This window comes from Anopheles coluzzii, chromosome 3 (genome assembly GCF_943734685.1).
Source record: "Anopheles coluzzii chromosome 3, AcolN3, whole genome shotgun sequence".
Taxonomy (NCBI): domain Eukaryota; kingdom Metazoa; phylum Arthropoda; class Insecta; order Diptera; family Culicidae; genus Anopheles; species Anopheles coluzzii.
In genome coordinates, this window is record NC_064671.1 from 84553742 (window position 1) to 84565368 (window position 11627).

General features: G+C 42.4%; 2 protein-coding genes across 3 annotated transcripts; both read left to right on the top strand.

Annotated features, from left to right (window-relative positions):
• Nucleotides 1-6440: 6440 nt before the first annotated feature.
• On the top strand, nt 6441-7217 carry LOC120957654 (E3 ubiquitin-protein ligase makorin-2-like). The gene has a single exon (XM_040379963.2). It carries the CDS (start codon nt 6441-6443, stop codon nt 7215-7217), a length of 777 nt encoding a protein of 258 aa, XP_040235897.2.
• A 1261-nt stretch (nt 7218-8478) lies between these two features.
• Nucleotides 8479-9903, top strand: LOC120959354 (E3 ubiquitin-protein ligase makorin-2-like). Of its 2 annotated transcripts, none has more exons than XM_040382661.2 (3): nt 8479-8598; nt 8729-9045; nt 9128-9903. In XM_040382661.2, exon 3 carries the CDS (start codon nt 9141-9143, stop codon nt 9642-9644), a length of 504 nt encoding a protein of 167 aa, XP_040238595.2. In that variant the 5' UTR covers nt 8479-8598; nt 8729-9045; nt 9128-9140; the 3' UTR covers nt 9645-9903. The 2 variants fall into 2 exon arrangements, with proteins under 2 accessions (XP_040238595.2, XP_040238594.2); XM_040382660.2 differs by having other exon boundaries at nt 8483-8612.
• Nucleotides 9904-11627: the final 1724 nt, after the last annotated feature.

An 11627-nucleotide genomic window follows, 5' to 3' on the forward strand; every position in this document is an offset into this window, starting at 1 on the left:
ATGTCCTTGCATCCGGATTGGGTATTAACGCCACTTGAGGTTAATTGTATCGGAAGCGATGCGCAACGGACGGTAATCCCGGCTTTCATTTGCACCCCCGGGCTTGCGGTTGTATCACATATCGCGAGGTTCGATCATAGATATTGCCGTACGGTATTATGCAAAAACCATGAGAAGCAGATAAAATCTTTTGCCGTTTATGTACCGGTGTGTTTTGTTATTATTATTATTATTGATGTTGGACATCCCTTTTGCCTCAAAAACTGTCTTGTACATTACCAACTCCGCAAGCCACTTGGTGTAAACTTCTAATATAAGTTGTCTTCCGATTTAGAGTAAGCTCTGGAAGCACCAAAACATTCGATGAACGGCTTCAATGTACGATTGCAAGTAAAAATAATCTGGGAAATTCGTGGGTCTATTACCATTAACACCTCAGAGGTATAGACCCTATCCAATATACGCAGTCTTCTGTCAATGCCATAGAACCATAAACCACAGACACCATTAGAGGTATAGACTCTAGACAATATACGCAGTCCTCTGTCAATACCATAGAACCATAAACCACACCATAGTACCATAGACACCTCAGAGGTATAGACTCTAGACAATATCCAGTCCTCTGTCAATACATTGCAACAATCATAATTCTAGAACAACAGTCTTCTATTGGATTGGAGGTTGGATTAATCGTGAGTTTAGGACCACATGCAACCTCAGAGGTAAAGAGGCCCTGTCCAAAAACAAAAATTTCTTCTACCATGTTGGTCAAGCGCTGTGTTCTGCTACGTCATTTCTTTCCAACGATACCCGACAACAGCCCGAAGACAACGACTGTGAACGGGAATGATAACAAGTGACTGCATTGGAACGAGATTTAAATATATACAGTAATAATGATAAATTCCAATAAGAATATTATTCAAAGTCCTTTGCACTTCAGTTTCCTCCGAAACTATTCCCTAGTCACATCCCAAACAGAAATGATATTTTGAACGAAACCGCGTCATGGCTTGAATCTCATTAACGCCACAGGACGCCACCACCTAACCTCAATCGACAGCCCACTTTGAGGTCAAATGGCACTTCCAATGCCGTATGACATAATTATGATAATGTTTAATTCATCGTTAAAATCTCCATCCCACAGCTTACCCCCACCACCACACTCGTCGGCATTACCGGCGCGTCACGCTGCATAAGGATCATCGTTTTCAAAATTTGCACCTCACCACCGGACCAAGCACCCGGAGGTGGAGGGCAAGCAAATCCTATGGCTAAATGAAATTATTTATTCGAAATTAATAAAATTCATTGCCCGCCTATCCGCTCAGCTCATCCAGCCGACGTTGCCGACCGGTGGGTGAAGGACGGTGTTAATTATCATCCCATTAAACCGTCGAAAGAAATTTCACTCCAAACTCCAAACGCCAACGTGCGATAGATAATGAATGTGGTGCTTTAGAGTCGTGCTATCTCGCCAGGTAGGTGCGTCAGAAAGAGATGGAGCATTGTGTGTGTGTGTGTTTTTCCTTTTTTGTTTCAAGAAGGCATGTTTATGAAATTTTGCACAAACATTCCCAGGGCCCGAACGATGATGTGCGTCCGGACGTTTCGTTCCTTGTCCAAGCAATTATAGCGCCGGGGCGCACATCAAACGCACACAGGCACACAGGTGGGGGGGGAAGGTGGAGGAGGGGGCGAAAAAAATAAGTAAACAATTTTGGTGTATTAATTTCTCATCGCATTTCGAAAAATTTGCACATCACGTTCCATCAGTCCGGTGGTCGGGAATGTTTGCCAGAGAGGTATGTTTGCTATCCGGAACAGGAAATTTGTATGATTCGTTTTTTTTTTTCGTCTCCCACGTTCCGCCAATTTAATGACTTTGGTGGTGGGGGTGGAGGGAGGAAATTAGAAGAAAGCACGTCAAACATTTTTAATGAGGTCTCAGCACAAACGATGTGACGATCATGCATCGTAAACGTTCGGTGCTCGTTTACTGAAATTAGCATCAATCAGTTGGAAATTATTAACAAGTTGTTTCTACTTATTGATGATGCTGGTGAAGAATTTGTCTTAATGTGGTCTTCATGGAGTTCAAAGTAACTCTTATTTAAATAAAAAAAATCTTATTGGTAGAATCTGGTACAACTACTAGGTTAATTTTCCAATTGTGGTACTCTTAAGGGAACAGCCAACGTATTGCATATGTTTGAGTTGGATAAAACCAAAATATGCATGTTACGTGTGTCTAGTATACATCATCATTGTTTAAAAGATACTTTTTACATCTTATTCCAAGCAGATGAAAATGATGAATAATGGCAAGAAACACTGAGGTTTAAAACCTATTAAAAAAATCCAATCCAATAACAAAAACTCAAAATTCAATGATTGCACACTTTATATCCAATTATTACACACTTTCTCCATATCCAATTATTACACACTATTCCAATTACAACACACTAAAGAAAAACGAAAAAGAGCCTTGAAATGTATTTTTCTGCAGAACAGTGTTTAGGACAATACGAAACGCTGTTGCATTACACGTTTGTCCACGGTTCAAGCCTAAGCTTCAACTAACTGGGCTATGCAATCAAATAGGACCGAAGTATATTTGTTCCAATAATTGAATTGTGGTCTAAAATAAGTGTTTTTTTTTTTATTCAAATTTATTAATACTCTATCGTGAGAAATGATATATTTGTTTGATTTCAATCAAAATACTCAGTTTAAGTGATTCTTCTTCTTCATTGGCTCAACAACCGTTGTCGGTCAAGGCCTGTCTGTACCCACTGGTGAAGTGAGCTTGGCTTTCTTTGACTTTTTGTTACCATAGCAGGATAGTCAGTCCTACGTATGGGGGCACGGCCTATTCGGGGCTTGAACCCATGACGGGCATGTTGTTAAGTGATTCACACGGTGAAATAAACCTTATTTTGTAATACACAACTCTTAGCAGTTTAGCTAAGAAATTCATTTTGATTGAAATCAGTCATTAGATTGAAATCAGGTGAAATGTAACAATTTATACGCAGTGTGCAACAATTAGGAAGTGTGCATTAATTAGCAACTTATCCTAACTATGTGTGATTTACTTCATTCAATACAAATGGAGGTCCTAACCACATTAGGATTCCTAAAAGTGTATCACTTTCAAAGAACCTTAACACAGCAACAAATCAGAAATCATTGAAAATGTTCATCTTTCGTTTAAAATTTTGTTTGACACTATAAAGATTATACTGTCCTAGGGCCAGATGCTGTTGTACTAGTTGTACTGGCTTACCCTACTACAACCACTAAGAGAACAACGCGTAAAGAAAAAAAAAGAAATATAAGGCATTCAAAAAAAAATAAAAGCAAATACAAAGAAAGTTCCTTGAGAGTTGGTTCCAAAGAAGCCGTACATAAAATTGTATATTGACATCAATTAGAGAAGAGGAAATCCCTTCTAGAAATACTGAAGATAAATTATACGGAGGTTCAATTGACTCTTTCTTAAAACATTTGAAAATTAATCCATTTTAAAAGCAAAGAAAAACTGATAATTTTCCTTTTCCCTAGCTTCCCCTTTCGATGCTTTGTGTTCAGTATGTACTTTCCTCACCCGAAACGCCGTCATGCTGTACTTAATTAGATTAAAATTATTTCTCACTTCCGACCCTTATTTCAAGCAACGCATTCCAACCGACCGCCAATGTCACCATTTTCGAACCAATTCTACACTGCGTCACTGTGCCACTGGCCCCAAAACGTCCAATCGACAGCATTGGTGAGCGCGCGCACACACCCCCCCATCCATCGGAACGCTGCATTCGTTCGCGATGCTACTGGTAGGCGTCGTAAAATCACCCTTCTGCTGGAGGAGTTTGCCCACCACGCGTACTTTACGCGAACGGTCAGTAACCGTGAAGGACACTGTAAAAGCGGGAGACCCACCGCGGCGGCGGCTCGCGATGGGATGTTTTCTAACAATCCAATTTTACCTTCCACCGACACTGAAAACCCGCTCCAAGAAAAAAAAAAGAGAGAGAGGGCAAGAGAGAGAAGGCGCAAGCATATAAAATGAAAGTATACCGTTCCCTTTATATGGCTTCCTAAGGCGAGAGGGAAGGAAGTTTTGTTGGAGAAACAAGAAAAAAAAGACAGAAGCAGAGGCTACTCACGGCCAGAGTCAAAACGTGGAAATGAAGAGTATTTTTACTCGTTTTTTTTATTTAAATTTTTTTTAGTACAAAAAAGTAAAGGGAAAAGTGAAAGTGAAAGCTTGTCCTTGGATGCAGAATGGTGAATAGTCGGCAGTGCGGACGGTAAGAACTTTATCGAGTGCCCGCAGCATGAATCTCTTTTGGAAAGGATCGTTAGATTAGAGCTCCAATAAAATTTGGTTTTGTATATGTAAGTCTGTCGCTTTCATACAACTGAAAATATATATACAACTACACAAGAAAGATTTCTTATACTGCGCGAAACTCTTTCAACACTTGAACATTGGTTTGATAAAACCTGTTAAATTAACATAAGATCAGTTTTTGAAGGATCGAAAGAAAATGTTATATAGAATATCCAAAAATGATTAGATTATTAGATTTAAACTATTCCTAAATAACAAACATTAAAAAACATACCTCTCACATAACTTTCCAACTCGCCCACTGCCCTAGCAAACGGGTCAAATAGCAATTTCCTCTACGAGAAGATCTGCTTGAACACGCGGGGGGGAAACACGCACCACTTTTATGTAGCGCCTATTTCTGCGCCCTTTCGTGCACCATCAGCATGAGAAGAAACCTAAAAACATAGAAAAATGGAGAAAAATTAAAATGAAGATTTACACAGAGCCAAAAAAAAGCAAAAGCAGAAAAGAAAGAGTCGGAAGATATTCTCTTCTGAGGAACAGAATAAATAAAAAATGCATAAAAGAACAGAAAAGGAGGAAACAAAAACGAACGCGAACAGAACGGAAGCCCAGAGCAAACGGCGATAAAATTAAAACCCAAAGTACACAACTTTTGTTGTCCCCACCCCAACCGTTTGCGATTCGCGTCGAGGTTCCAGGGCGACAGAGTTTCGCTTCAGCGTTCTTACTCCTCCTGCACTCCTTCTTTGCCATTGCCTGGGGATGCTCCACTCTGTGTTCGTTGTTCTGTGGAGACGTTAAAACACAAGAGGGCAGGGTAGAAAGGGGGTTCCTTAAGAGAAACGCGACACTTACCTCCATCCCCACGTTCTCTGTCCAGCAGCGACAATGGGGTCCAACGCGAACGCGAAGAATCTTCTTGTTTAATTTCTACGTGCTCAAGGCAAGCGTACGAGGGTGAAGCCAAAATTCAACCCACTCTCGCGAAGAGCAGGATGTTTGTCGTCCGGTATTCAGTGCGGGTTGGGGCGTTGATTACGGGCAGCTAAGTTTTCATAGCTAACTTGGATCTGCTTACTGTTACTGGGATTCTTCAACGAGAACACGTTCGCTTACACTGCACAGCCCTCTCACGCAGATCAAGGTTTAACCCTCTACCGAAGTGATTTCCAGAACGATTCCAAAGACTCCGATTACCAAGAATGTTTCACACAAAAGAACAACACCCACACATAAACAGAAAAACGCTATAATGTATATAAAGTGTATCCGGTTCGACCTGAACGAATGATCTTGTGGCTTTTGTTTGTTTACATCTATGGCATTCCACAACTGGGGGTTCGTTTACAATTTTATCGAATTTTATCACTAAATTCACAGTGCTAGAAATAATTTCACGCCATATGCGACAAAACCGCACGCGATGGAGCAATGCCCGTGCCGTGAGTGAATTACATTACTCCAGCAATACTTTCCTGAGTTGATGTTTTTCTGAGCTGTCAGTGCGATCGTTGCTGTATCGGTGATCAACTGTCAAATGGTGTAGTTTTGACCCAACCTGAGCTTTGGCGAGCAAGCAAAAGCGCGTTGTCTGGCAATTACAAGATGCACTTCTACCTCCGATTCAAGGTAGCTAGTGCACGTTGCTGTGCTGCGTGAAAAGTGCATTACATGCGTAAACTTGCGTTCCTCCTACTGAGTAAGTGCATGCGTAAAAGTGTGACGTAAATTTCCCACCGGATAGGTAAGTGCTGCAAGGATACGCTTGTGATCGTTCCACGCTTGTGACGTTGTTTCTTTGTCTTCCCGCCGGCAGCTATCGACAAGTGGTGCTGCACGAACAGTTGCTGTGGATTGCCGGTGTGACCTCACCGTGGTGTGCGAAATTGGTCCATTCGAAACTGTGCGAAACGCAAAAGCGTTTGCGCAAATTGCCTACCAGAAGGGTAAGTACGGGATAATATACTCCTGCGATCATTCGAGTGTTTGTGATTGATTTTTGTATTTTTTTTCTTTCTCGTCTCCAGATCTGTTTTAGTTGAGCATTAGCTGCCAAGATTCAAGGGTAATGGATGATTATTCGAGTGAACCGGACACCAGCAGCAACGATTCAAGCGATCAAGCAGAAACCGCCGAAGCGTCCGGCAAATACAACAACATCCAGGACCTCGATCCAACCGATTTGGATCACGCTGAGCAAGATGAGGAATGTTTTGCCACCGGCGATCCGGAGGTGCCCTTCGAAATGTGCCGACAGTGTGGTGCTTACTGTCTCGACCCAACAGACGAAGGGCAGCGGCAAATTCATCACGCGCACTGCTCTTTGGAACACCAGCTTAGAAACGACCATTTGCTTGAGCTCGATATTTCCCGCGACAAAACGTGCTACATTTGTCTGGAAGTGGTGATGAAGAAGGCGGCCCGGAAGCGACGGTTCGGCATACTGCCGAACTGTAGCCACACCTTCTGCCTAAGCTGCATCCGGCTGTGGCGCAAATCCGACAAAGATAGGGTTAGGCGCGCCTGCCCGGTGTGCCGAGTCCGGTCCAACTTTGTCTTCCCCAGCTACTTTTGGATCGAGGACGAGGCAGCGAAGCAGCAAGTTATCCAGGACTATAAACACGGTTGCAGCCTGACGGATTGCAAACACTTCGGCAAGGGTACCGGAGTTTGTCCGTTTGGTTGGAAATGTTTCTACCGTCATGCACTTCCGTCCGGCGAGCTGGTCGCTAAAAGCAAACCGAACCGTAAAGCCAGACGGAAGCGGGCTGCTGCTGAACCGGAAGCGTTTGCACCGGCGGGAATGCTTTGGCAGCAGTATGACGACGGCTTATCGTGGGATTAATGGGGAGCAAAGGGGTCTACATTCATCGGTCAAAACGGTGTAGGATACAGGAATGGTTAGTTTAAACATTTCATTACAATAAAAGTAAATAATTACAATCAACAAGTTTGCAGAAAATCACCGTATAGAGCGTTTGCCTATCGAAATGCACCTCCACTTTATACAGGTATTACTTGATATACGCTAAAGTATGTTTTATGAATGTATTTATGAATTTGTTTTTTTGTATTACAATTTGCAGAGAGAACTCAAACTTCGAAATCGCATATACCTTGTATGGCGTACATCGGGACATACCTGTGCTTTTCTCCATCTAGTAATGGCACATCCTAGTGTCCTACATCCCTGGCTGCTTGATAAGTGTCTAGGGTACTTGATAGGGATTGTAAATGTTGTGTCTCACTCTAAACTTTTAGCATTTCTATGCATTTTTCTGTTTACGCTTCGTGTGACGTTGGTATTACACCTACTGCAGGCGCTTCCTACAAAATACGTAAACAATTAGAGATGAGAAAATGAAGTTTTTGTCAGAATCGATTCCGGATAGCTTTGAAGTTTGCCAGAATTGGCTCCGGAATCAGGATTGGTTCCGGAATCGGAATTGGTTCTGGAGTCGGAACCAGGTTCGGAATCAAAATCGGTTCTGGAGTAGGAACCGGGTCCGGAATCGAAATCGGCTCCGGAATCCGAACTGGTTCCGAAATTAGAACCTGCTTCGAAATCGGGGTCGGTTTCGGAATATCCATAAGAATAGTTGATAGTTGTCGAATGATACTACGTACTACAGATCATGTTAACGGTATTGTGAAGTTTTACATCCACGGTTCGTAGTCATTAATTGATTGAAAAAAAAAACTATATTTTGCACAGTACATAATGTCCCCGGGATACGCTTTTAATGTGTACCGAGAAGAAACCGCGTATAGTTCACGCTCGGTAATCCGCACTTGATCGAGTGTGATGTGTTTTTGTTTTAATTTCTTATTTTGGTCTACGTTATCAAATCACACAGTTTTCAGCCAAAATATAGCTAATTTTCATGTAATTTTGTGTGTAAAGGGTAGTATTAGCCAATAAATTAATTATTTGATATGATACTCACAGTAGGTTACAATTTTACACGTTTTGAATGATTTTTAATTCGATTCCACCACAATGGAAATTATTTTGCATTTGACCATATTAAAGTGAACAATTGATCCTAGTATCCTGTGAGAAGCTGTTGTAATTATTTGAGGATATACAATTATTATTCCTCTTTCAACCACCAAGCAGTGAAGTGGTTTTAGCTTTCTTAAAAGACTATAGATGAGTCAAATCAGTACAATTTAGTCAAGGAATTGTCAAATTAAGAAAACCGCGTATCTCTCGGGAACTACATGTACATATTAAAGTGTGAGAACTAAATTTTTAATTAATTATTATAAGCAATGCTTGTCACATTTTCGCTTAAAAAAACAAACGTTTAAAACAATATTTTGATATTTGTTTATGTTTTATCATTATTCCAGAGACTTAGCAATTCTGCATCATTTTATGGATATGTGTAACCGTCAGCTGATTTGCTCGTTGGGGAAGCCACTTTAGTTTGCGCCTGTCACCGGTACTCCAAATTACTCGACGCGTTCCGCACACCACTACACGCTTGAGCCAGTTCGGAAGAATCCACTTGAAAGTGTGTTCCGTTTGTGAACAACAGACATTCGACGAATAAGCTGCTAAAGTGAAGGTGGTATTAGAAGCGCAGCAACTATTTTCTATCTGTAAACATTAGAACCTACATCTTCGAGCCGATTAAACGTTGTAAGACGAAACAAAATAAATCGCTGTAAGTATACTAGAACAATGGCCCCGGGCGCTTTGTTGTTGATAGAATGATTGAATTTGAGTATTCCTCGCGCCTTCCACAGAACGGATGCAAACATGCCGACCTTCCTGAAGTGCGACCTGTGCGACAAGTTTTGCCTTGCCTTGGGTGACAACGATCAGAACCGCCGGCACAAGGCCAGCTGCATTAGCGCGCAGGTGCAGGAAATAGACAAGGTGTTTTCGCGCAAGAAAACGTGCGCCATCTGCTTGGAGGTGGTGCTGGAGAAAAATCCACCCGCTGAGCGCCGGTTTGGCATACTGCCCAAATGTAAGCACACGTTCTGCGTAAGCTGTATCAAAACCTGGCGCAGTACGACCGAGTACCCCGAGACTCTTCGGAAGGGATGCCCGATCTGTCGCGTACATTCGAGCTTTTTCTTTCCCTGCAAAGTTTGGGCGGAGGACGAGCGGGAGAAGAAGCGCCAGTACGCAATTTACAGATCGATTATCAAAAAGATAGACTGTAAGCGCTACAACCAAGGTGCCGGTGCGTGTCCGTTTGGCGAGCGATGTCATTTCCGGCATGGGCGAGCCGCTGAAGTAACGATTTACATTTAAAGACAGCCGTAGAAAACGTAAGCCATGATAGTTCAGTTGCAGGTAACTTCTCTGGCCTTGGACAAGGATGTTAGGGTTTTAGCGCATTAGACATTCAAGAGTGAATTAAAATACGATATTGTTGAATAAGTGCAACGCGCAAGAAGTCGATCCGCACATATGTAAACGACGACAAAGGCTAAGCGGGACGTCGAATAAGCAAGAACGTCAGATGTTGAATAAACCTCGCTCTCTTTTGCTAAAACCTTCAACCAGACAACACGTGCGTAAGAATCCTCTTTGAATCGACAAATATTTAACAGGTTATGGGCCCAGATCCACAAAAATGTCCGAAATCGTGAAAAATACCGGAATCGAACGACTGGTAGGACGAGAGAACTGGTCGACATGGAAATTCGCTGTGCAGACGTTTTTAGAAGTCGAAGACCTGTGGGACGCCGTCGAGCCTATTGTGAAAGCCGACGGAACAGTAGAGGCCGTGAATCCCGTAAAGGATAAGAAAGCGCGAGGTAGAATCATATTGCTGTTAGAACCGCATAATTATTATCATGTGAAAGATACACGAACGGCTCAAGAAGCTTGGAAGAAGCTGTGTGACGCGTTTGAAGAAACGGGCTTAGCACGAGAAGTTGGTCTGCTTTACAAGCTAATTAGAACCGACTTGGAGAGCTGTGGATCTATGGAACAGTATGCGAACAAAATGATTTCTACATGCCACCAATTAAACGCGATCGGTTTCACGATTGCAGAACGATTTGTTGGTGCGCTTCTCCTTGCTGGGTTGCCTGAACGTTATCAGCCGATGGTAATGGCATTAAAGAATTCAGGCACAGCTATAACGGGCGATTCGGTGAAAACGATTCTGTTGCAAGAGGAAGAAGATTCGACGCATGAAAAAATATGTGTCGTGAAACGTGATACACACAAGCTACGCGTAAAGAACCAGCCTAGAAGATTTGATCACAAAGGCCCCAAATGTTGGAAATGTCATAAATTTGGCCACATCGCTAGACAATGCGATGATCAATCTAATGCAAGATCGAATGCGTTTGGAGCGGTTCTGTTAAGTGTTGGTGAAGGTGCAGAGAGCGATTGGTATGTGGATTCTGGTGCCACGATGCATATGACACGTAACCTCAAACTCTTGGAAGCCGTGAAGGATAGAAGCGGAACGGTCCTGGCTGCGAATAATAGGACCATGCAGGTTAAAGCATGTGGCACTGCAAAACTTTATCCGGCTAAGAGTAGACAAGGGGGTATTCTACCGGTTCACGATGTTCACTATATTCCCAATCTTTCGATGAATTTGCTGTCGGTGTCACGAATAGTGCAAAAGGGGAATACAGTCGTGTTTGATAACGAAGGATGCCGAATAATGAATTGTGATGGCATTGTTATTGCGACTGGTGTGATGGAGAACGATTTGTTCAAGATAATCGAACGGAAATCGTGTGAACGAAATAAGGTACTGGCATGCTCAGATCATTCGATGGAAATATGGCATAAGCGGTTGGGCCATATGAATGTAAGCAACCTGAGAAAGATGGCCAATGGTGTCGTGAATGGTATGCGAATGAACGGAAAAGATTCGATTGGTGATTGTCGGATTTGTCCGATGGGAAAGCAGACGCGGTTGCCTTTTAGTAAGAGTGGAACGAGAGCTGATGGATTGCTGGAAGTAATACACTCGGATATTTCTGGTCCCATGGAAGTGTCATCATTGGGAGGTAATCGTTATTATATAACTTTTATTGATGATATGTCGCGACGAGTGTGGGTGTACTTTTTGAAAAGCAAGTCAGCTGATGAAGTGCTAGAATGCTTCAAAGATTTCCATGTGAAGGCAGAACGTCAGAGTGAGAGAAGAATGAAAGTGCTTCGAACGGACAATGGCAAAGAATACATCAATGCAATATTTCTAAAATATTTACAGAAGCATGGCATACGGCATCAGACAACAAATGAGTACACGCCGGAACAGAA